General features: G+C 42.3%; 1 protein-coding gene across 5 annotated transcripts in view; it reads left to right on the forward strand.

Moving 5' to 3' along the window:
• Nucleotides 1–26,937, forward strand: part of SPATS2L (spermatogenesis associated serine rich 2 like) — an 87,292-nt gene that overhangs the window by 16,901 nt on the left and 43,454 nt on the right. Inside the window, exons 2-4 of one of the 5 annotated variants that reach the window (XM_075934280.1) lie at nucleotides 11,426–11,484; nucleotides 22,948–23,093; nucleotides 24,266–24,385. Coding sequence is in view for 3 of the 5 variants with exons in the window: in XM_075934277.1 (XP_075790392.1) it covers nucleotides 11,446–11,484; nucleotides 24,266–24,374 (148 nt within the window). In the remaining 2 variants the exon portion in view is untranslated. Of the gene's footprint in view, nucleotides 1–11,425; nucleotides 11,485–22,947; nucleotides 23,094–24,265; nucleotides 24,386–26,937 lie in introns of those variants that run through there. The other 4 variants (XM_006117929.4, XM_075934277.1, XM_075934279.1 and 1 more) reach the window with 4 other exon arrangements.

Here is a 26,937-nt window from a genome sequence, read left to right on the forward strand (position 1 = left end):
TAAAATGATTTAGAGCCAGATTTTGAAAAGTGCTTTGCACCCTCAGGTCTAAATAAAGTCAGTACTAATAAGGGGCACTCTGTACAGGCAGTCCCCGGGTTATGTACAAGATAGGGACTGTAGGTTTGTTCTTAAGTTGAATCTGTATGTAAGTCGGAACTGGCGTCCAGATTCAGCCGCTGCTGAAACTGATCAGTTCCAACAGCGGCTGAATCTGGACGCCAGTTCTGACTTACATACAGATTCAACTTAAGAACCCCAGGCATCCCCAAGTCAGCTGCTGCTGAAACTGATCACCGGCTGATTCCAGGAAGCCCGGGGCAGGGACTTCCTGTAGTCAGCCGCTGGTCAGTTTCAGCAGCGGCTGACTTGGGGACGCCTGGGGCAGAGCAGCTGGGGTGCTGCTGGGTTGGTCCAGTAGCGCCGCCGCTCCTGGCGCTACTAGATCAACCCAGCAGCACCCAAGCTGCTCTGCCCCAGGCGTCCTGATTCAGCCGCTGCTGAATCTGACCAGCAGTGGCTGAATCAGGACGCCTGGGGCAGAACAGCTGGGGTGCTGCCCGGTTGGTCCAGTAGCGCCCAGAGCGGCGCTACGGGACCAACTGGCAGCGCCCCAGCTGCTGTACCACAGGCGTCCGGAGCAAAGCCACGGAGCACGGGGGCAGCGGGACAGCCCAGACGCGTCTGGGCTGTCCGCTGTCCGCGTGCTCCGCGGCTTTGCTCTGCTTTGCCCCCCGTCCCCCTGGTCTGCAGACCAGGGGGACGGGGGGGGGGGGGCAAAGCAGAGCCAAGCCGTGGAGCGCGTGGGCAGCGGACAGCACTGTCCGCTGCCCACGTGTTCCGCCGCTTTGCTTCCTCTCCTTGGTCTGCTGGAGACCAGGGAGAGGAACAGCCCCGTTCGTAACTGCGGATCCGACATAAGTCGGATCCGCGTAACTCGGGGACTGCCTGTACTTCTCAACATCAAGCTCAGTGCCACAGTCACATTAGGAGATATAAATTCTGGTGCACACAAGCATGTTGTGCACTCACTGGTCTTTGTGGATCCTGTTGGCATGTTATAAAAGTTTCCTGATACATGCTAATGTAGCACTACATGCACATGTACTAGGTCACTGTCAGTGCATGTCAGCACTCCACTCATTTAATCTAATGCATCATGTAGATAAATCCTTCTTCTTCTTCTTTGTCAAGTGTGGAACCATAATTATGATACTAAAGAAAGCTGTAGTTGTGATCACCAGGCTGCAAAAGAGAACTGCTCCAGGAGATGTAATAGTACAGATATGATATATACATATTTTTATTTAAAAATAATCCTCAAATAATACTGTTGCTCTGGAAGCTTTAAGAGCTTCCTTGGTGAGGAAAAAAATTAGGGAGGGGAAAAAAGGTCAGATTTCTTGGTGAGGGAAAAAAAAATGATTTAAATGCATCTGGGAGATATGGGGAAATAGGGTACATCTACACTGAATGCTTATTTCAGAATAAGCTATTCCAGAAGAGATCTTCTGGAAAAGCTTATTTCGAAATAGCGCATCTACACACAAAAAGCGAAGCAAAATAGCGATTTGCTATTTCGAAATAGATTGTCCACGCTGATTGGACGTTGTCTCGCATTTAAGGCCACCCAGAACCAGTTCAGGCAGGGCATCAGGTCAGCAGTTGCTTCTGGAGTTGCTGCCTGAGGCGATCTGAGACGCGTGCTTAAAGGGAACCCCCTGGACAGCCGCTTCTCAGGTTCTTCTCCTTGCTTGTCTACCTCTCTGAGGGAGAGTGAAGCATTTCCAGTGTGTGCTTTGGTTGCTCTGCTTCAGGACACCACAGCACACCCTGCTATGGAGCTGGAGCTATGCTGCAGTTTCTGCTGCAGTTTCTGCTGGCTGCCCTTCTGATCCTGCATGAACTCAACCCCGAGCTGCTTGAGGAGATCCTCAACATGTGTCTGGGAGTGCAACTCTTTCAGACGCATCCCACTGGCAGCTGGACACCAGATCTGCCTGGTGGGACCAGCTCATCATGGAGCTGTGGGATGACCAGTAGTGGCTCCAGAACTTCCATATGAGTAAGGAGACGTTCCTGGAGCTGTGTGCCTGGCTCGCCTCTGCCCTCACATGATGGGACATGCAGATGAGACTCGTCATTCCCCTGGAGAAGTAGGTCACCATCGCAATCTGGAAGCTCTCTACTCTGGGCAGTTACCAATTCATCGGGAACCAGTTCACCATGGGGAAGTCAACCATTGGGCCCTTGTCATGCAGGTATGGCACTCTTGGGCTGCACTCCTGGGGCGGGGGAGGGGGTTACTGGAAAGGGGGACCCACGGGAAAGGGGGAGTTGAGGGTATGGGAGGTGGGATGGGGGTTCTCCACTCTCTCCCTCACACAGCCCTACCAGAGGTGCAGGCTACATAGGGGCCGGCTCCTGGGGTGTTTGTTGCGGGGAAGATGGGGAGGGCTCAGGGATCTCCCAAGGACTCTGGCACTCCTTTGATTCTCTGTTTTGTTTGTTTGTTTGTCTCCTTCTGAAGGTGGCGAGGGCCATCAACATCGTCCTGCTGCACAGGGTCATTCTCGTCAATGACATGGAGCCCATTGTGGCTGGATTTACTGCCATGGGCTGCCCCGACTATGTGGGGGAGGAGGCTATTGATGGCACCCACATCCCCATCTGGGCCCCTGACCACCGGGAATCTCAGCAAATTAACTGCAAGGGATACTTTTTGATGGTCCTGCAGGCCCTGATCAACCATCTGGTCGACCAGTTTTTGGATACCTTCATTGTCTGGTCGGGAAAGGCGCATGTTCAGAAACCAAGATATATATATATATATATATATATATCTATCTCTCTAAAACAGCAGAAGATGTTCTTGTCATCTGTAGGATGCATGTTAATGAGGATAATTAAGTGGGCTGGATGTATCCCATACATAGTTTTTAATGTGGAAATGCAGATGTTAACGGCAGGAGAAATTGGATTTGTAATGTGCCAACCAGTTAATGCCTTCGATTAGGCCCAGAGTAATGGTATCAGATCTGTAGATAAACTCTAGTTCTGCAGACGCTCTCTGTAATTAGTTAGTGAAATTCCTTTGTAGAAGAATGGCTACTTTTAAATCCATGACTGGGTGACCAGGCAGTTAAAATGTTCCCCTATGGTTATATCAGTGAGAGCTGCATATCAATCCTAGGAGTCCTGTGGCACCTTATAGACTAACTGAAGTGTAGGAGCATAAGCTTTCGTGGGCAAAGACCCACTTCGTCAGATGCATGTATGCATGCATCTGACGAAGTGGGTCTTTGCCCACGAAAGCTTATGCTCCTACACTTCAGTTAGTCTATAAGGTGCCACAGGACTCCTCGTCGCTTTTGCAGATTCAGACTAACACGGCTCCCCCTCTGATACTTGATATCAATCCTAGAAACTTGAGACATAACCTGTCACGATGAATAATATATAATAAGTAAGATTCACTTGCAGGGTAAAAGCCAGGAGCGCCCATACTCCAAACTTCAGTGACAAAAAATTCATTAAAACAAAAGGAAAAACTATCTAGCACTTTAAAGACTAACAAGATGGTTTAATAGGTGATGAGATTTCGTGGGCCAGACTTAGTCAGTCGATCAATACAAATGTGGCAAAATAATGGCCAAAATTCTTCCCTAAAAGTGTCTGAAAGGGTTTTAGGGACAGAAGGAAGAACATTTCAGTGGAAGTATTTACAATTTAATGTGAAAAGAGAAGATTGCATATGCTACCTTTGTTTTTGTACCAGTTGCACAAGTGGGCTTATTACAAGAGGACACAGGGCTGTGACTGGCATGGGGAAAGGAGGAGGATTAGAGGAGGAGGGGAACCACTCTGCCTCATATTTTCCCCTCCCAGGTATGTGACAAGGTCTATGGGGAGGAGCAAGCCTGAGCTCCTTTCCCTGCCCTTTGCGTGTGTGCAATTTTTCAACTTCGGAGTTGTGACCTTGGCTATATCTGACCATGAATAGGAGAATGGGCCCTTCCAGATATCTGCTGAACTGGAGCAAGACTAAAATCAGTATTTCAGTTTCACATCTGGGGATTCAATCCCAATCTTAGCCCATCTGGCATTCAGCAGTGGTGTGAGGCAGGGGTCTGTTTGGGTCCATCTCTCATTGATAGGCTAGTACATTGAGGGTGTATAAATTATAGTTGCACACAGGTCAGCATGTAGACCTTGACATGAAGGAATAATTTTGTCAGAGACAGTTAAACAAAATAGAGATGGCAGCTGAGGCGTGATCCTCTGTATTATTTTGACATAGGTGCGTTTGACTACATTTTATATGATTTTGATAGATTTCTAAACAAAAATTGTAGTAAAAATGTATGAGAGACCTATTTTCATATGTCTCTGAAATGTTGTGCCGATTTGGCAGATACCTAATGAAGGTGACATCTATGGAAATTATTAATGTGGATGGAAGGCCTTTTGTTGCCAACTCCGCTGCCTTTTTCGTTACCTAAAACATTTGGTAAACTACAAAAACAACAGTGCAATATAGTGCACCTGGGATAGAAAGCAAACTCCGTAAAAAGGAGGATCAGATTATGTAGAGGAAGTAGGCATGCTGAAGAAGAGAGCACAATTCAAGCCACTGCAATCTTATTAGATGCTTATTACATGGTGTCTTGTATTTTGAAACTGGCTCTGAAACTGTGATTACTTTCCTGTATATTGTGTGCCAGTCTCTCCTAGCAGCAGGACTTTGATTGAATAACTTGGAAATGATTAAATGACCCTTTGTGAAAATATGTGGCAGTCCTTCATTGATCTATACTGCACGAGCACATTCTGAATAATAAACCTTGCACAGGCTGCACTCCTCAGTACATGGTGAAAGTCTGCACAAGCCACTATGCTCTGACTTTCGGAAGGTGTTCAGTCACATTTGGTAGGATTGAAGAATGGATTTATTGTGCGGCTGCTGATAAACTTGTTCCCTCCAGCCAGTTGTCTTTGTAAGAGAACTCCAATGATAGATGATCAGACTTTTAAAAGGAAAAATTAGGGCAGCAGTCTAGTATTGTTATTGAAGGACCAGGGAGAGGGATGGCAGTGAGGGAGTTATCCTGGGTGACATCTGGGAATGGAATGTGCTTTGTCACAGGACATGCAAAATAAATTAGCTGGAAGAAAGGGGCATTGGGCTAACACACTGTGCAGCAGATGTCCGAGGGCTTGTCTAAATGTGGGCATTCAGGAGAGGTAAAGCAAATCAAAAAATGTTTGAAATCCATGTACATAAATTCATAGATTCAAAGGCCAGCAGAGACCCCTATGGTCATCTGGTGTGACCACCTGTATAACACAGGGCTTCACCAGAATAATTCCTAGAGCACATTTTAAAACATCTAATAGCTTGATCTCTTTGAGTATCACAATAAGGCAGATTTTCTGATCTTTTAATCATTCTCATGGCTCTTATCTGAACTCTCTTCCAAGTTCTCCACTTCCTTCTTGAATTTTGGATACCAAAACTAGACACAGTATTCCAGCAGTGCTCATACTATTTCCTAGTACAGAGGTAAAATAATGTCTCTACTCAGACTCAAGATTCCTCTGGTTATGCATCCCAGGATCGCATTAGCTGCTTTGGCCACAGCCAAATTCAAGCATGTTTAACACCCATCTGGATGCTTTGTCAGCAGTAAAATGGCCTTTGTTTGCTATAATTTAGAATTAAGATACTGCAAACAAATGCTGCTTTACTCCTAAATGAGAGGCTCCAGAAGGAGGGTTGTGACAAACTGCTGCAGGTACCCAAAGTAGTGAGACCCTGTGTTACCTTCTCTGCTTCAGCAAGGGGGAGCTGTGCTGCTGCTGAGACACATGACAGCTCTCTGATATGCCAGCTTGCCTTCTGCACTCTCACAGCCCAGACCTTGTCCTTCCAATAACAGTCAGTGAATTGAATTCCAGCCCTTGAGTTCCTTGGAGATGGCTGGCTGCAATGCACAACCTCTATCCCAGACAGTTACAAAAGATAGTAAGTTTGCTGCTCCTTTAAAGAAACAGGAACAGCAGTTTCTAGAGTTAACAATCACTTCCGTTCAAGTAAAACAGGGTGGCTGCGTCTAGACTGGCAAGTTTTTCCTCAAAAGCAGCTGCTTTTGCGGAAAAACTTGCCAGCTGTCTACACTGGCTGCTTGAATTTGAGCAAGAACACTGACGATCTCGTGTAAGATTGTCAGTGTTCTTGCGGAAATACTATGCTGCTCCCGTTTGGGCAAAAGTCCTCTTGCGCAAATGCTTTATCAAGACAGAGAGAGGGAATGGTTACAAGAGCAGAACAAACTGTCAGCCAATTGAAGCTGGGTGGAAAAACGGTTTTAATATAATTGGCCATGCTAATGGAATCTCTGCATGAGAGCAAAAGTGGGCTCATCTGGTTTACTAGGATGTCAGCATCTGCAGTAGCTGAGCAGTAAGTTTTAGAGAGAAAACCAAACACATTGGCAGCCACTTTTGTTCCTATTGGAACAATACTTGTTTTTTTAAAGTTTCAAAATAAAAACCTTTTAGTTTTAAACAAAAATATTTTAAGTAACAGAAACCCCAAAGCTATAAAACAAAAAGAGAATGAGAATATTGGTGTGTGGACATAGGCCCGCATAGAAAAATAATTCCAAATTAAATAGCAGATTTGAACAAAAGGGAGTGGTTTTCCTTTTGCATTTTTTGGTATTGGCCAGGGTTTGTTGTATTGTTTTAGCTATAGTATGCATTTTCTTTCATTTCTGTTCAATTCCATTGATAGGCTGAAGAGGTTTCAGAATGTTTTGTCAAAATAATAATGGAGATGTAGCCGTATTATTCTGGTCTTGCTGAAACAAAAGACAGGACTATGCAGCACTTTAAAGACTAACAAGATGGTTTATTAGGTGATGAGCTTTCGTGGGCCAGACCCACTTCCTCAGATCAATTTGTGATTTGAGGAAGTGGGTCTGGCTCATGAAAGCTCATCACCTAATAAACCATCTTGTTAGTCTTTAAAGTGCTGCATAGTCCTGTCTTTTGTTTGTCAAAATAATGTTCTATAATCTATAAATCTGTACTCCTACACAAATATCGAATTATGCATGCCATGAAATTTGTTTGTACTGGGATTTATTTTACGTGTGTGTGTGTGTGTGTGTGTGTGTGTGTGTGTGTGTGTGTGTGTGTAATAAAGATAAGTTTCTCTCCTATCTGTCTATTCCTCTCAGAGTTTTATACTGCTGCCCATCACCACAGAATCTGAACTCTTTCCATGTGGTTTTAATCCAAATGGTGTGTGATCTCTGCAGTATATGTTGATACAATTCTTTCAAACATGATTTTTTTGATGAATATATTGGCTTTAATCCAAAATACAAGAGAAAAGTTTTCTGTATAATAAGCTTATGAATAATTATCAAACTTGGTAGGTGTCAGGGCTGTTCCCCGCTCTGGCACTCTGAATGCAGAAGGTGAGGGCCCACAAGAGAGCTTAAAAACTTTGCCTCTATAGCCACTGGTTACAAAAACTTCCCCCAGAATCACAATACACAGATTTTGGGGGTTTGCTGCCACCATCAAGTGATTTTTATCCCTAAAAAAACAGGGGTGAACAGTTGTACCCACCCCCAGGGGTATCCCAAGCACTTTTGCTCCAAAAGTCCTTGGGGGAAAAAAAAAAAAAAAAGGAAAACAAGCTGCCATCTCTGGTAGCTGATCTCTCAGTCTGAGGCATGCAGATACATACAGAGAGACATACCTTCCAGGACATCTTCCAGGACACAAGAATCAAATCATCACCTTAAAAAAGTGATTTTTATTATAAAACAAAAGATAAACTTGATAAAGCATACTGATTGCTAGATGTTACAGAGCAACTAAGGAAAACAAATTAAAATACAGAGAAAAGTCTCTGGCCACAATGCTAGATGGTAAATGGGGTGAGGAGACATAGATTCACATAGAACAGTTCAAACTAAACCACAAAATAAAGAAAAAATACCCTGAATGCGACTAGATTCACTTATCCATTTTACTTACTTCCAATCTTCTCTTTATTCAGTCCATTCCCTGAATTCTTTGGAGGCATGGGAGTCCTCCCTGGGTTTAAATCATTCTGTGTCTCTCAGCTCCTGGGTTTTTTTCTCACACAAAGAAAGCAGGCAAGGAATCTATATCCAATTCAAATTTCAACACTCTATCTCAATTGGTTCTCCCGGCCCCCTGGCCAAAACCTTTGCTAGCTACCTGAGTTTAAACCCTTAGTTAGCTCTCCTGACCATTGCAGTAGGCAAAGTAGAGAATAGGAAATGTCTTACTGTCATCATCAAATGCACATACCCTATTGAGGGCTCTTGTGACAGCCGGAGTGGCTCTTTAGTTATTCATTATTTGTATGATATTCCATAAAATATAAATTAAATCAAAACCACTGTTTTATTTGTTATTGGTAAGTAAATTATTTAGAATGTTAGAAAAAGACATTTTGAAAAGCAACAACACAAGTTATTTTTATTGATTATAAAATAATTTTGACATGGGTTATCCAAAGCCGTGCTGCGATTGTTTGCTTGGGAAGTTTTAGTGATATATATCTTTAAATTCCTCATCGTTGAAGGGGAAAGGTTTTTGTGTATTTCATCCAACATAGCCCCCTGATACAAAAAATAGCTCACGGCAAAAAGTAAAAGAAATCATACAGAAAGTTCAATACAATTATTTCCCAGCATATTATTGTAATTGTTTTAATGTATTCAGTATTCCAAATGGAGTTGCCCAAGCTCTTTCTAGATGTGTGTCTTCTGCCTATTCCAGTCATTTCCGTCAACCTCTCAATCCACCGATAGCCTTTAGGATGCTCTCTGGCAGACAGGCCATTCTGAACCTCCCATCATCACTCTAAAACCACTGACTCTTATTCTGAGCTATTTTCTTCAGTAGGAGATGGAATGTTCAAAATGGTCCAGTAGGAAGAGAAGTCTTATGAGCAGCTGCTGGGCTGTGACTATGTGTTTGGTGGAAGATCGCGGGAGGTGATTTTCTAATGCAAAATAAGGAGGAAGAAAGTGGATTTGCTATGTAGTGCTCTCTGGCTGTTGAAACAAACATCTTTAAGTAGGAGCCGATTAACTTGTATCCTCCCTCTTTTTGAGCCATCTTATAATGGCTTTACTTTTTTTTGCCTTGGCACTCCCAAAATTTTTTCCAGATAGTTCCTAGTTTTCCCTAACCAACCAAACTCTATCCTAGGCCGGTGAGGGCCATGCAGCCTGGCAAGTAACTGCTCTGTGGCTCTCAGGGGCAGTCAGGAGAGGCATGGAACATGCTTGCTTGTTGCCTTCCCACATGGTCATTCAGGAGTTTCGCTGTGCTTTGTGCTTGCTGACCCCGGGGGTTATTCTGGAGTATAACTGTCCCTGCTATCACAACCCTACCTTTCTGTTTGATGAGAAACAGTCGCATTCCAGGCACGTCTCATTTCCGTGGCCCAACCAAACCCTGATCTTGCTTTAAGTTCTGATAAGAGGAAGTTGCATCCCAAATTTGGAGGGCCTAGGTCTTACCATTTGTGATGTCGTGTGGTGTGCTGTACACTCCTGTGGCCCTGGGCAGTCTCCGGTTGCTGTGTTGTGCTGTGAGCGATCCCTACTGGCCGGTGTCTGTAAGCGCTGCTCAGCGGGCGGTGGTCCCGGGGGGCAGTGCACGTAGACCATGACTAGCAACTTCACACCTGGCCAGGGGAAGGAAGAGGAGTGGCTACCTGGGGGGATGAGTGTTCTGTGGTTTGGAGAGGGGGCAGTCTTTGCTGGGCAAACATGAAAAGAACAGACTAAGTCGAGTACTGGGGGGTTCAGAGGCCCAAGGGGTCTGCCTGCCCCCTTACTCCTATGTCCACATCAAACCCGGGATGTGCTGTATTTCTGAGAAGCAAGTAACCCAACTCCTGCTGCAGACAGTGCTTGGTGGATGGAAACATTTTTCTGTCAGCCTAGTAACCACCTCCCAGGGAAGTGGATTATGATAATGATGGGAGAGCCCTTCCTGTTGCTACAGTGTCTACACTGAAGCACTACAGCAGCCCTGCTGGAGCATTTGAAATGCAGGCAGGGCCAAGGGACGTGTGGGGTTGGAGGGAAATGTGCGAGCCAGCAGGAAGGACTGGGAAATGAATGCAGGGAGACCTCACCCTCCCCTGGAGCTCTGACAGTGTGTGTGGGGGGGAAGCTAACTGGCCCACTAGGAGGATTTAAGAATGGGCACTAGCCCTATATAAATTGAGTTTGAGACCCCTGGTTTAAAGCTTTGATTGATGCAAAAGATGGAGATTCAATATCATTCTGCTACCATGTGTGTATATCCACGCTGGCCATTCTTAGGTACTACACAGTAAATGTAAAGAATCAAATGGTCTACAGAATATATTGTAGCACATATTCAGAGCTAATTCGTGGGAGAATTTTGGTTCATGCATAAGTCTTTGCAGGCTCTGCCCTCTATTGCAGGGTTTATCAAATTCAGCTACCAGGGGGAATTCCTGGGCCCCAGCCTCTTAGGTGCGAGTGGGAATGGGGCAAAGCATTGGTGCCTCCCATCAGTCACCAGCAGGTGCTGTCGATGGCTCCTTCTGGAGTCACAAGCTGCGGGAGCAGGTGACAAGTGTGAGTTCCCCATCTTCCCGGGGCAGTGCTACTCAAACTTCAGCTGGGTGGTGAGTGGCAGGCTCTGGCTGCGCAGTGGCGAGCTTTGGCAACCAGCTGCAGGGCTTTGGGCTCCAACCCAGGGATCCCAGGATCACCTTCTGCATGTCACCTCTGGCCCCTGCTGCCTCCTCTGTCCCAACCACGCAATGGGGCATCTTTGGGCTCACCTGCACCCTTCATCTCTCAACCCCCACTGCCAGTTCCAGGGTTCCATCCCCATCGCCTTGGTATTCGCTCTTCCCTACCCACTTCCTCATCCAGGGGTTGATTTGTTGCACGGTTTGCTGGGGCTAAGTCTGTCTGCTATTAAAAGTCATACTAACAAATATAGAAATATCACTTTTCACAGTTGCAGGCTCATTAGCTAGCAGATCTTAAAAACACAAAAAAGCAAAACATGCAGAGCACCTTATTCGCTTATATTTGTTTAGGTCCAGTAAAAAATAGAGCCAACTGTACATTATTTTCATTATTTAGATGGCAAAAACTCCTGTATAAATAAATGGCAGTTATTTGGACATGTATATGTGCATATTCATTAATTTGTCCTAAAGTTAATTATGTTTTTTGGAAAAAATTGTCAGAGTGGCCACCAGCAAGATTTGGTGGCCACACTCTAAGGCCACCAAAAATTTGTAAGAACCCCTGAGAAATCAGCACTAAACTTGTACATTAATCTCTCTTTTTCTTACTGTTTCTCCTCTTCACAGAGATTCTCATCAGAATAAAGATGGCAGAAATCAGTTCTCCTGCAAATATCAAAGAAAAGGTAGGCTTGAATAATTAGTACAGTGCAAATATTGAGAAATATTTACATACATAATGATCCCTAAGCTGATCCCCAGGCTGACCCTGCACATAGAATCATAGAATCACAGGGTTGGAAGAGACCTCAGGAGGCCATCAAGTCCAATCATTGTCAAAAGCAGGACCAATCCCAACTAACTCTTTCCAGCCAGGACTTTGTCAAGGGACTTAAAAACCTCTAGGGATGAAGTTTCCACCACCTCCCGGACCTTAGGTAACCCATTCCAGTCTTTCACCACCCTCCTAGTGAAATAGTTGTTCCTAATATCCAACCCTAGACTACCTCCACTGCAACTTGAGCCCACTGCTCCTTATTCTGTCATCTGTCACCACTAAGAACAGCCTCTCTCCATCCTCTTTGGAACCCTCCTTCAGGTAGTTGAAGGCTGCTATCAAATCCCCCCTCACTCTTCTATAGACTAAATAAGCCCAAATCCCTCAGCCTCTCCTCATAGGTCATGTGCTCCAGACTCCTAATAATTTTTGTTGCCCTCTGCTGTACTTTGTCCAATGTTTCGGAAGGTTAGCCAAGTTAGTCTGTAACTAGAAAAACTTAAAAAACAACAAATAATCTAGCAGCACCTTAAAGACTAGCAATACATGTAGATGGTATATGAGCTTTTCTGGGTACAACCCATTTCTTCAGATGAATGGAGCTTTAAAAGTCCAGATCCAAGAATAAATAAGAGAAGGAAGGAGGAAAGGGAGAAAAAAAGTGAATTAGAGTGTTCAAGTTACAGGAAGCTGATAAGAACAGTTTGCACCTTCTCTAAATACCCATTGTTTAGTGGGTTAAGTCATTAGGATGTGGAAGGTAGTGTGCCTGCCAGCCAATGTCTTTATTCATACCTCTGTGATAGGATTCAAAGTTGTAAATGAAGTTAAAATCCAACCCTGCCTTGTGTATTTGGTTTGTGGAATTGACCTGAAAGAACATGATGTCTTTGAGATCCATTAATGATTGCCCGGACAGGTTAAAGTGTTCTCGAACAGGTTTTTGTGTGTTGTATTTTTGGATATCTGATTTGTGTCCATTAATTCTTTCCCATTGCGACTGCCCAGTTCGGCCAATATACATGTCGGAGGGGCATGGCTGGCATATCACATTAGTGGATGCGCAGTTAAATGAGCCTAATATAGTGGCTTATGTGGTTGGGTCCAGTGATGCTTGTGAAGTTGTGTAGACAGAGTTGGCACTGGGTCTGATTGCAGGGGTGGGTTCCTAGGTGATTATGATGGAGGTGTGCTGCATGGTTACTGGAAAGAATTTGTTTGAGGTCAGGGGGTTGTCTGTAGGCAAGGATTGGCCATCAAATGGCAGCAATACCCCTGGGGACCCAGCCAAGAAAAAGAACATTCACTCTTCCTGCCTCTCCGATTTTTCATTGTTTTTTTTCCTCCTCCTCCTATATTATAAGTAATTAAAATAAAGTGAGGTACTTTGATTGTTTTTACAGTCTAACTTTTTTTCACAGACTACTTGAAAATTGCTGATGGTCTCGGTGGACCACTTAATGATCTTTCCAAATGTTGTTTGTGTCATTAACTATTGTAAAGTATTGGATAAGAGCACTTTATAAAAAACATAGTAACTTTTCCTTAGTCCACCTGAATGGAGTTCTTGGAGCACAGTTTGAGAGCTTCTGTTGTAGATGAAAGCTTGTATTTCCATTAAGCTAACATGAAAAATATGTAAAAATAAAATATATAGATGATGCATGAATGGAAAAATAAATGCTAGCTTCCTCTGAAGAAATGTATTCAATTTGAAAAAAAAAATTCAGATTGCTTCCTTTTTACAGTTTTTCTTTACAAAATCATCAATTAAGTCATCATAAGTAATATTTTGTAAAGAGGCACTTTCAATTGTCAATACTGTCGGCAGAGGCATGTAGATTAGACAGATAGGCAAAGGCAAATGAAGCCGCGATTTAAATGATCACGACTTCATTTACATTTACATGGCTGCCGCGCTGAGCGACAAACAGCTGATCAGCTGTTTGTCGCTCGCGCGCTAGCCTGGATGTTCCCCTGCCGACATCAAAGCCCTTTGTCGGCAGCCCCGTTATTCCTCGTGGAATGAGGTTTACCGGGGCTGCCGACAAAGGGCTTTGATGTCGACAGGGGGAACGTCCAGACGAGCGCACGAGCCGACAAACAGCTGATCAGCTGTTTGTCAGCTGAGCGCGGCAGCCATGTAAATATAAATGAAGCCGCGATCATTTAAATCGCGGCTTCATTTGCCTTTGCTGAACAAACAAATCTACATGCCTCTGCCGACAGAGGCATGTAGTTTAGACGTACCCTTACAGTCCACTCTTTTAGCTTCATGTAGCATAGATGCTTTAATTGACATTTTTTTCTCCTCCCCCCCTTCCTCTTTTTCTGCTTTATATTTATTCCTCTGTGCGTCTTGCTCCATATTTGTCATCTGAAAAAGTGGGTTGTGCCCACGAAAGCTCATGACACTATATATATTTTTGCTAGTCTCTAAGATGCTATAGGACCACTTTCATCTTTTGTTTTTTGTGTCAATGAAGACATTCAGTTACAGTATTGGGCTTTGGATCAGGTTTTGTGTTTAAGGCTGCTACTGAATCAGGTATTTAAAAGGTGTATATATAGATTTCCATTCTTAAAGTGACCCAATTTTACTGAGACACTCCCCTTGTTTTCATCTGAGATAATCCAATGTTTAATTCGATCATCCATATGTTTGGTTTTATTATAAATTCAAAATATTTGTTCAAGACCTATTGCTGTATGAGGTTTTTTGAATGAAGAAAATGTCAAATGAGTATGGACATTAACAAAGCTTTTCTTTTTCTTGCTATTTCAAAGTAGCTCCTTACCAGGGCCATTCAAAGTAATTTCTTCCCAGTGCTATCGAGATAGTGCGGCCACTTTAGGGAAGCCTGCCTCCGACTAATTTTGAGGCTTCCCTGTAGTGTGGATGCTCTATTTTGTAATAAGCTATTTCGGAATATATCTTCTGGAATAGCTTATTCCTAAATAAGCGTGCAGTGTAGACGTACACTTAGAGTGAATGTTAACCACACTTGCATGGTCTTTCATGATAAACACATTCATATACTTAAACTATTGGAAAAAGTCCTGAGCGCTGTGAAATGTGTACATGTTACTTTAGGATCAGATGCTAGTGCAGCAGTCCCTACATATTTATTTTTTAAGTTGACTTTTGTAAGAGTAACATCACCTTAAAAATGATTGCCATAAAAGTGTCATCTTGTCACTGGCATGCATTCAATAAATATGAAAGACAGATGCCTCTGTACTCACAGATATCCATATTTTTAGAATCAGTTCAGGTCACGTCTAAAAGAATCTATTGCGTTTAATTTTCAATGTAAAAAAAATCATTCCTCATTCTGTTGCAATGAACCCATATGCTTACCTGTCTTCTTCCCAAAACCCCACAAGGACCACAGGGAGATCGCACTACACACCTTAGATGTCCACAGGGCCGTTGCCTTTTACTTCAATGCACGAAACTCTTCTGCAGAACTCCATGGCTCTTCATCTCAGCTATAGAGAGACCACGAGGGTTACCCATTTCAAAACAAAGATTCTCTAAATGGATTTCAGGCTGTATACACCTAGGCTATACGATATTTCAGAAGGACCCTCCCCATCCAACATATGGGCTCACTCCACATGAGTGATGACAGCATCAGTGGCATTTCCTCAGGGTGTACCAACAGAGGAAATCTACTAGGCTGCCACATGGGCCTTGGCACACACTTTCATGCAGCATTATGCCATTTAGACCTTTGCAGACTCTGATACACATATTGGCCGAACAATACTCTTGGTCACTAAGAACATAGGAACAGCCATACTGGGTCAGACCAAAGGTCCATCTAGCCCAGTATCTGTCTACTGACAGTGGCCAATGCCAGATGCCCCAGAGGGAGTGAACACAACAGGGAATCCTCACGTGATCCAGCACCTGTCATTCATTTCCAGACAGAGGCGAGGGACACCATTCCTACCCATCTTGGCTAATAGCCATTGATGGACCTAATGTCCATGAACTTATCTAGCTCTTTTTTGAACCCTGTTAAAGTCCTAGTTTTCACAATCTCTTCTGGCAATATCCTCTGACTAACATCCTCCAAAGTGCATACCACTGAAAACAACCACTGCCTCGTAATCACCTAAACACTCACAGGGACACTCCTCGAAGAAGAAGGGAAGGTTACTCACCTAGTGCAGTGACCGCAGTTCTTCGAGATGGTTGTATCAGTAGGTGCTCTATGACCCACCCTTCCTCTCCTCTGCTTTGGACTCATCTACATCCGAGTCAGAGAAGGAACTGTAGAGACAGTTGGCTGCGTATGCGAGAGAGCCATTTCAAATGTTGCACGCTAGTTTTGCATGTGGAACACCAACCACGGGGACCGCTACTTAAAGTCGCTGATTAGAGGCACAGCAGCACTCAACCACCTAAGGTGAAGCACCCATAGGGACAAACATCTCAAAGAACTCCAGTTATTGCATCAGGTGACTAACCTTCCCTTCCTTCATGGAGCACCAATAACTTGATCCCTAATCCTGCAAAACATGCATGTGCGGCAGACTCATTGACTTAAGTACATCTAAAGTTAAATACATGCTTAAAGCCCCAAGTCAGCAAAGCACATACACACACTTAACTCTGAGCATGTGCTTTCTAAAGAGAAAGGAGCGAGGCTGTTTTCTGTAGTTGCAGAAATGATCTCAAAAAGTAGCAGTGGGGGAGGTCTAGGTTGGATATTAGGAAAAATTAATTCACTAAGAGGGTGAGGAAGCACTGGAATGGGTTACCTAGGGGGGCAGAGAAATCTTTAGCCCTAGAGATTTTTAAGCCCTGGCTTGACAAATGGTCCAGCGGGGGATAGACTTGATGACCTCTTCAGGTTTCTTGCAACCCTATGATTCTATGTGCTTAAGTCTATTCAACAAAGCATTTAAACCAATAGAATTTAAACACTTGCTTGCAGTTAAGCATGTGCTTAAGTGCTTTACTGAATCAGATTCTTATATTGGACCTTGGATGGATGCAGGGGCTATCTATGTACAGTCACCTATAGGAGTCTGGGGGGTTATATTTTAAGTTTTTGATTGCTCTTAGGAGAATGGTTTAAACTGAAACATAGAGTAGTTAGTCCTTGCAGCATGAGAGCAAACTCAGACTTATACAAACCAGAGTGGAAAACTCTCACCCCCAAATGTACAAATGTAGTTATAGTCAGCAAGAGTATCCCAGTCTATCTCATCTGTCAAGGTGGAATATATTAACATGTTAATGTTCAGACAGCTTGTTAGATAACCTCTTAATGCTATAGAATGCCTTTCTTGCAACTAGATGATGACAGAATCATTCAAAAATATTTAACATCCTTACATCTAGATCAGATAAACATAGTTGATTGCGCAATTAAAGACTGTAGTATAGTCCATAAGCCACAGTGTCAAATTAAGATGGCAGGGACAACTATGAATTTGGCATTTCCCAAATTATGAGCACAGTGATTCACTTTGTTCTTGTAGTGCAGTGGATTTATTTATGTTAATTAAAGACCATTAAAAGAAGACAGTGATTAATTGTTTTCCATGTTCATCAAAGAGAGGGCAAGTAATAATGGGTTTAAACTATCGCAAGAAAGATTTAGGTTTGATGCTAAGAAAAATGTTCTAATCATAAGGATAGTTAAGGACTGAAAAAGGCTTCCAGGAAAGGTTGTGGAATTCACATCACTGTAGTTTTTATGAACAGGTTAGAGAAATACCTGTCAGAAATCGTATAGAGTTACATGGTCGTGTATGAGCACAAGTGTCCATTCCAAGGTCTACATTTCTATGATTTGACTTTCTGTTAGTTTGTCTTGAATTTTTTTGTATCTTATGGTCAGGTTTTGTTCAATAGGAAAATATTCTGAGTTCTCTCACATAAAACAAGGAAATACCAGTACAGTAATTCCTCATTTAACACTATAGATATGTTTCAGAAAATGATCGTATTAAGTGAAAACGTGTTATGTGGGGTCAATTTTCCCATTGAAAATAATGGAAAGGGTGGGGGTTGCGTTTCAAGCAGTGGTATCTGTTGGGACCAGGACACAAGGTTGTGGGAGAAAGGGGACTGGGTTACAGCAGGGAGGGGAGGTGTTTGGCTCTGGAGAAGGGAAGGGGAGAAGAGGGGAGGGGATTGGGTTGGGAGTATGCCCCTGTGATGGGTCTGCCGGGACCCGCACTGTGAGAGGGACTCGGGGGGGTACGGCGTGGCAAGCAGCAAACCCTCCGCCGCTTTGCAGGTAAGCGGGGAAAGCCCCGCACAGCCGCTGGCCTGAAAGCGGGGGCATAGGAGAGGGGCCAGGGCATCCAGCAAGGGAGAGTCAGCGGGGAACGGCGCATTGAGCGGTGAACCCTCTGCCGCTTTGCAGGGAGGCGGGGGAAGCCCCATGCAGCCGCCGGCAATGGGCCGGCTGGGGAAATGGGACGGTCATGTAATTTAAAAAACGTTCCCTAAAAAAAAAAAGCGTGCTATCGCGAAAACATGTTAAGCGGGCATGTGTTAAATGAGGAATTACTGTATTAATAGAGAATAACTATAAATGTTTGCTTTTGCAGACTCTCGGGTATTAATGCTATTTCAGTGCTTATGAAAAAAACGATTTCCAACTTGTGCTAGTTTTTATCCTGTGTTTCAGTGACAACTGTAGAAAAATTTACTATTTATTGATGTGAAATCATATAAAATATTAAATTATTTCAACCATTAATGTCCCTTGCTAGATGTGTATGTCATCTAGGGAGATCCCAGCTCCAGGCAAGAAAGGGTTATGTTTTGATTTGAAACCCTTGATTTCATCCAGTTTACTATAATCCAAGGAGAACGTGGTCACGCATGAGTCTCATCTGCTTGCTGACAGAAAGCAGATTCTAAAAACAGCAACTAAATTATGGTATTTCAGTGATTCAAAGGTATTGGCCTGCAACGAGCATTTCTTTTCTCCCTTCCCCCCAATTTTTTCACACATCACTGTCTTCATAATGGTATTAATGTTGCAGCAGCTGATTCAAACCATACCCAGATGAGAGTGTGATTCTTAAATCACTTTGAGCAACTCAATGTGACAAGTGTAACCAAACATCATTATTATGCACAAAATCTATTAAAAACAATGTAGATGTGTTGTTGTGATGCCAAGCATTTAAAAGTTAGGAAATGCGAGATTTATGGCTGTCTATGCAACTCTGGTGCTTCCCTGCTGTGTGTTGTAGAGTATAGGGGTTCTATGGGACAAAAGCAAGTGATCACGTAATTTAAAGACTAGCATAATACATATGCAAATGGAGGCCAAATTAAGATGTCATGAGGCAACTGTAAATTTGGCATTTCCTAACTTTACAGGTGCATTGTTTTGCAACCTGAATAATGTTCTTGCAGCATAGTTGTTTTGTATCTAATTTCCTAGGTTTTTAAAAGAAGAAAAAGATGAACTCAGATTTAGCAAGTATAACTGGAAAAGCCCATTATTGATCACTGTACCTTGAAGTGTCCGCATAGATTTCAGCGCTTACTAACTGCATTAGTTGACAGCAGGAAAAAGCATGAGGAGTAACGGTAGTTCGGAATAGGAAGCCTAGTCCGAACTACCTAGTTCGTGCCGCGTGTAGCCGCGCAGCACGGAGTCCGAACTAGCGGACATTTAAAAATGGCGGCGCCCGGCAAGATGCAAATGAAGCCCGGGAAATTCAAATCCCAGGCTTCATTTGCAACTCCGGTTGACTACATTACCACCCTAGTTCGAACTAGGGTAGTAGTGTAGACATACCCTAAGATGCGGAAAAATGGCACATCCAACATGACTTCTTATATTGTACTCATTAGTACAGAAGAAGAGACTAATAAACAGGTAGACTATTTTTTGTCAAGTTGATATATGGATCACTCTATACAACAACACCAGATAGGAGGAGAATAGAACCACTTCACAGGAAAAGAGTGAGAGAAAAGAAAATGTAGAACTAGATTTAAGGGAGAAGAGCAGCCTAAGCCCCACAAAGCTGGGAAGCCCTGAGGCTATGTCTAGACTACAGGCTTCTTTAAGAAGAAACTTTTCCGGAAAAGATTTTCTGGAAAAACTTCTTCCAAAAGAGAGCATCCAGACTGCCAAAGCGCATCAAAAAAGTGATCTGCTTTTTCAAAAGATAGCATCCATTCATTGTGGATACTAACTCGCATTTACGCTGTGATTACTATGGATGGCGTGGACACTGAGGCACCTATGCTTTTTCCTCTTTCCTCTTCTTTCCAAAGAACTTCCTCTTCCCCATCCACACACGCATTTTTCCAAAAGAGCCCTTTCAGAAAAAAAAGGCTTCTTCCCCGTAGAATGAGGATTACCAATGTCGGAAAAACCCCTTTGTTCTTTCAATTTTCTTTTGAAAGAACATGATTGCAGTGTGGACGTAACTCAAGTTTTTTCAGAAAAACAGCTGTTTTTCCGAAAAAAAACCTCTGTAGTGTAGACATACCCTGAGATCCTGGAAGGAAGTTATTAGGACTTGAGAACCAGAAGCTTTAGGGAAGGAGGAAGACAGGGACCTAACATAGTGAATGCTAGTGGAAATGGAGTACGTTTAGAAGATAAAATAAAAAAAGAACAAGTAAAAAATCACTTAGAAAAGTTAGATGCCTGCAAGTCACCAGGACCTGATGAAATGCATGCTAGAATACTCAAGGAGCTGATAGAGGAGGTATCTGAGTCTCTAGCTATCATCTTTGGAAAATTATGGGAGACAGGAGAGATTACAGAAGACTGGAAAAGGGCAAATATAGTGCCCATCTATAAAAAGGGAGATAAGAACAACCCAGGAAACTACACACCAGTCAGTTTAACCTCTGTGCCAGGAAAGATAATGGAGCAAGTAATTAAGGAAATCATCTGCAAACACTTAGAAGGTGGTAGGGAACAGCCAGCATGGATTTGTAAAGAACAAATCATGTCAAACCAATCTGATAGTTTTCTTTGATAGGATAATGAGTCTTGTGGATAAGGGAGAAGTGATGGACATGGTATATCTAGACTTTAGTAAGGCATTCGATACAATCTCGCATGATATTCTTATCAGTAAACTAGGCAAATACAACGTAGATGGGGCTTCTATAAGGTGGGTGCATAACTGTCTGGATAACCATACTCAGAGAGTAGTTATTAATGGTTCACAATCCTCCTGGAAAGGTATAACAAGTGGGGTTCCACAGGGGTCTGTTTTGGGACTGGCTCTGTTCAATATCTTCAACAATGATTTAGATATTGGCATTGAAAGAACGCTTATTAAGTTTGCAGATGATACCAAGTTGGGAGGGGTTGCAACTGCTTTGGAGGATAGGGTCATAATTCAAAATGATCTGGACAAATTGGACAAATGGTCTTAGGTAAACAGGATGAAGTTTAATAAAGACAAATGCAAAGTGCTCCACTTAGGAAGGAACAATCAGTTTCACACATACAGAATGGGAAGCGACTGTCTAGAAAGGAGTATGGCAGAAAGGTATTTAGGGGTTCTAGTGAACCACAAGCTAAATATGAGTCAACAGTGTGATGCTGTTGCAAAAAAAGCAAACATGATTCTGGGATACATTAACAGGAGTGTTGTGAGCAAGATACGAGAAGTCATTCTTCCGCTTTACTCTGCGCTGGTTAGGCCTCAGTTGGAGTTTTGTGTCCAGTTCTGGGCTCCGCATTTCAAGAAAGATGTGGAGAAATTGGAGAGGGACCAGAGAAGAGCAACAAGAATGATTAAAGGTCTAGAGAACATGACCGATGAAGGAAGGCTGAAAGAATTGGGTTTGTTTAGTTTAGAAAAGAGAAGATTGAGGGGGGAACATGATAGCAATGTTCAGGTATCTAAAAGGGTGTCATAAGGAGGAGGGAGAAAACTTGTTCATCTTGGCCTCTGAGGATAGAACAAGCAGCAATGGGCTTAAACTGCAGCAAGGGAGGTTTAAGTTGGACGTTAGGAAAAAAGTTCCTACCTGTCAGGGTGGTTAAACACTGGAATAAATTGCCCAGGGAGGTTGCATAATCTCCATCACTAGAGATATTTAAGAGCAGGTTTGATAGACATCTGTCAGGGATGATCTAGATGATGTTTAGTCCTGTTGTGAGGGCAGGGGACTGGACTTGATCTCTCAAGGTCCTTTCCAGTTCTAGTGTTCTATGATTCTTCTACAAAGGAATTTCAAAAACCAGCTACAGATAGAAACTGCAGAACTGTCCTTCATGTGCAGATTTGACACTGTCATGGCCTGAACAGTGACATGAACTAGATGTGCCATTATATTCAACAACCAATTGACAGCAAAAGCTAAGACAAGGGAAGAAAATTAGGCAAGTGGGCCTACAAGTTGTACATGATGTGAAGATCTGTGGACTGAGATCAAATTATGGGGGCATTCCTTGCCCTTAAAATGTGATTTCTGAGAGTCAAGGATGGAAGGATCCAGAAAGAGGATCCTACAAGATTACCCTGGGATAAACAGGAATTTAGAGAATCAGTTGTCTCCTATAACACCTGGTGGGTGTGAAGAAATAAAATGTTCTTGTGTAGGTGGAGGAATATGACAGAGTACTGAGGCCCAACAGTTGGGATTGTCACTTTCTTGGTGTGTCATTCATAATCCTAGAATATCTGTTGTCAGCATGCAATGACGGAAACAGCTACTAGCATGGTTGAGAGTGGGCAGAATATCACTAACTTGAATCATTACTGAGCCCTGGAAGAACTCAATGAAATGATGAAGTCTGAAGGTTCTGTGGCAGTTGAAATATGACAGTTGATCAGAGAAGGTGGGAAGCTACATGTGGTAATAGAAATCGTGGTGCCTCCAGCCAGGGGGCAGCACTATACACATACCATGGGGAACATGTACAAACAGCATCATTGTTCATGACAACACAGTCAGCTCTCAGTTTTGGGCTTTTTCCGCACACATGACTTTACCAATTAAACCCAGGCAATAGCATGCGCTTTCAGTTACTAGTTCAAAAATAAAGTGTAAACAAATCTAAGATTCATTTTCTGAGAGAGCAGGCTAGTAATGAGTACCAGCTAATGCTTACAGTGCAGTAATGCAATAATCAATGCATGCAGGATTTCTCAATAAAATTGCTCAGAAAACTGATTGGGAAAATGAGGGGTTTTTTGTTTTGTTTTGGGGTTTTTTTTGTTTGTTTTTGTTTTTGTGGGGTTTTTGTTTTAACTGATCCCTCTCTTTCTGAAAGTGCTGCCAGTAGTCTGTGTTCATTTGTTTTTCTAACTGAGTTTTTATACTTAAATACCCAATAAAGCTTGAGTATCATAAACAAGAGACATATGCAATATATTTGACATAATTTTTATGTACTTTCAGCTATGTTGTTTGGGAATAAGAAATTAAAACAAGATGGTTTCCAATGGAACTATTGTATTCAAAACCCAATAGAAGAGATCCTTAGTGTAAATTGACCCTGAAATCAATGGAGCAACACCAGTTTACATAGATCGAGCGTCCCTAGTGTAAGTCTATTGCCTTCAGTAGAATGCAGCAGGGATGTATTTGACCCCCCCCCCCCCCCCATGACAGTGTTTCAAATACCAATAGTAAGATATATAATACTAAAAGTGTTCAAATCTTTGCTCTCAAGACTGCATTTATTATAAGTGAACCCATTCTCTTGTTTTAAAATATGCCTTTTTTATTAATTAGTTTACTTCACAACCATTCAAGGATCCCAGTGCACATTATAAATATGATTTAACAGAGCTTTGCCACTTCCCTATGCAAGGCAGGTCTATATTTGAAACCCATTTTATAAATGGTAAACTACAGGCAGAGAAAATATGAGATGGTCAAAGTTACACAGTGTCAGTCCAGTTCTTTATTACAAAGTTTTGTTGACATAGCTATGCTACAACTGTGAAAAAACAACAGCCCCATGCAGCAAAGCTATGTTAGGAAAACCCCTTCTGTCAGGATAGCTAACATGATTTAGAAAGGTGGTACTTCAACATTGGCAGAAAGTTTTCTGCTGCTGGCATGCACCAAGTCTATAGGGAACTCTGCAGGCGCAACAGTACTGGAATAGCTATACCAGCAAAACATTTATAACGTAGACAAGGCTTCTGAGTGGAATGCCTAGGAATAGAAACCATGGGCCTTATTTTGTCAATGGAGTTTCTCCAGGTTTACATCAGAAGTAACTGACAACAGGATTAGTCCCTGAGGGTACATCTACACTGCATCCCTAGTTCGGATTAGGGATGCAAATGGAGACGACCGAAGTAGTTAATGAAGCGGGGATTTAAATATCCTGCACTTCATTAACATGATCTTGCCGGCGCGCTACTTCGAATCACAGCTGATTCGAACGAGGAAGTACACGCCGGGACACGTTAGTTCGGACTAAAGCCCTAAGTCCGAACTAACATAACACCTCCTTTTTTGGGGAGTCCGAACTAGGGATGCAGTGTAGACGTACCCTGAGAGTCTTGACTACCTGTTCTAATGACTAGAAGAAATTGCTTGTGTTAATTACATGCAGTGGATCAGAAGATATATAGTATTACTTTGTACAAATAGCCCTATCTTAAAACTGCCAGGAATTCAGATATATGTGCATTTTTTCTCAATGACTTTACTCCATCTAATAGAATGCTAAAACTGAATATTTTCATCTTTTTATTCCCAGATCAATGCAGTTCGATCTATTGTTCCTAACAAAAGCAATAATGAAATAGTTCTGGTGTTACAGCAGTTTGATAACAATGTAGACAAAGCAGTTCAAGCTTTTATGGATGGTGAGTATATTGTACGTGTCTCACTAGATCATGAGGAATTAACACTAAATATGTTTTAGCCACCGAAAATGTGGACCATAATTTTGTTGAAATGTCAAGAACCACGACTGTTTGTCTGTACATTTTTTGTTAATTATTAGTCATTTTCCTTTCCACTCCAGCAGTGATGTCAGCCTGAGTGGCCTAATTATTTATTTTCCCCTGTCTTTGCACTTTCTGCCAGATCATTCTTTATGGCTACGTCTACATTGGCATCCCTTTCCGGAAAAGGGATGCTAATGAGACACTTTGGAATTGCAAATCCGCGGGGGATTTAAATATAGTCCTTGAAAGTAGGAATAAGAAATCCTCCGGAAAAGGGCTTATTTTCCGGAGAATCGCGTCTAGACTGGCGCTTTTCTCCGGCTTATCCCCAAGCCGGAAAAAAGTGGCAGCCATGTAAATGCAAATGCCGCGGGGGATATTTAAATCCCCCGCAGATTTGCAATTCCGAAGTGTCTCATTAGCATCCCTTTTCCGGAAAGGGATGCCAATGTAGACCCAGCCTATGTGTGGGGCTTCCTCCTCAAACTGTTTTGTAAATTCACTTCCCTCCCTCTTTTAAATCCCTCTTCAAAATCCACTTCCACTTTGATGCTTACAGGAAATTGCCACCCAATAGCAGCTAGGATGAAGGCCAGTGGGGATTGTTGGTAATTGTTTCCTTATTAGGGTTGCCAGATGGCTTAACCAAAAATACCGAACACCTCCTCCCTCCACCCAAAAAATTCTGTTGAAAAGAAAAAAAGGGGGGGGGGGGACCAAAGTTGTTGGGGAAAAAAAAAAAAAAAGGACCCAGAGAGTTAAGCAAAAAAAAAAAAAAAGAAAAGAAAGAAAGAAATTAAAAAAACCCCAGCATGGCCCCTTTAAGAACAGGAGCTGGTCTCTGCCTCTCTCAACAGGCTGCCGGTGTAGCGGCAGAGTGAGGGCAACAGCAGCTCATACTGAGCATGCTCAGTTTCACTACACATGCTCAGAAAATCAGAAAATACCGAACATTTTAGGTGCCCGGTATTTTCTGAATTATTTTACCGGACAGGAGGCAAAAATACCAGACTGTCCTGGTCAGTACCAGACACCTGGCAACCCTATTCCTTATTTATATTTTAACTTGTTTTTGAAGGATTAATTTATGCTCACACTGACCATGTATATTACATACATTTCCCTTTCTCTCCTCACCTTTCTTGTTTGCTACATTCATTTGTCTCATCTTAGAGAGAAAGGATGGTGCAGTAGTTAGGGCACCAATTTGTGACTCTGGAGTGCCATTATCAGTTCCACACTCCACCACAGACTTCCTGTATGATGATGTTCAAGGCAATTAGTATCTCTGGGCCTCAGTTCCCCACCTCTGAAATGGGGGTAGTATCACTTCCATACCTCCCAGTGCTGTTGTGAGGATAAATACATTAAAAATTGTGAGGTGCTCTGATACTATGATATTGGAGGGAACATATAAATAAGTGAGATGGATAAATAGGTTGCAGCTGTAACTGTCTGTTACTGTGTATTTGTACAGTTGGGCTCTGTGCAAATACACAGGATCCTTTGGTGTTACTGCAATCTGTAGATAAAATTCTGTTTTTCATATCCCGTTCAGCCTTTCAGAGATGGCTTCTAAACAATGACCAATAGAGAAGATCAAATGTGTGATTTTAAAAGCTACAATGTCTCTAAATATAAAGTGAATGAAAACATAAAAGTGAATATATCAGAAGATTATTATTAATGATAAAAAGCAAGGATGGTTCTAAAGCAAATACCCAGAACCCCTAAACTTGGTGTGTGTTTATGTATTGAAGTTGAAACATAGATTTGAATTTTACAAATAGCCTTTACCTTTATAATGTGTTGAATCAAGTCTTCAATGAAACCTTGGTGCATTCTATATCTGAAGCCAGTTTCAAATTTTACTCCTATCTCTAATGACAAATGAAAAGTCATTTGTATTAAATAATTCTCCTTGTAAAAATGTAACATTGGTAATTTTGAGTTCTCATTGAAGTCCTTTGGTTTGTAAAAAAAACCAATATTTTATTATGTTTGGCACACCAGTTGGAAATCCTGTCAAACTGCGGGGTGTTAGGATTGCTTTAAAAGTTACTGCATGTTTACTGGTCTCAAAAGGCTTAGGCATATTAAAAAACAAACAGCTCCTACTGGGTGGGCTGTATAGCCTGATTTCAATATAAACGAGAGACATTTTGAGTATTCCACTGTGTAACTCACGTTATATACATGTTGTTTTAAAAGTACATATTTATAGATGTAGGGATATAGCTATATATTTCTGTTTTAGAATAAATGTCTGAAATAATTATAAAAAATATAGAAAGCAAATGATGAATACAAAAACTGTAAACACATGCATCAACATTTTTCCAACAGATCTATAGCAGTCGTCTGAAAGGCCTATTTAAAGGGTGTCCAGAGTATGCCTAGAAAATACATAATTATGTGGTGTGTTATAAAAGTTTAATTGGATGATCATGTTTTTGATGAGTGAATTAGATCATCCTTA

Source organism: Pelodiscus sinensis, chromosome 7 (genome assembly GCF_049634645.1).
Source record: "Pelodiscus sinensis isolate JC-2024 chromosome 7, ASM4963464v1, whole genome shotgun sequence".
Classification (NCBI taxonomy): Eukaryota; Metazoa; Chordata; order Testudines; family Trionychidae; genus Pelodiscus; species Pelodiscus sinensis.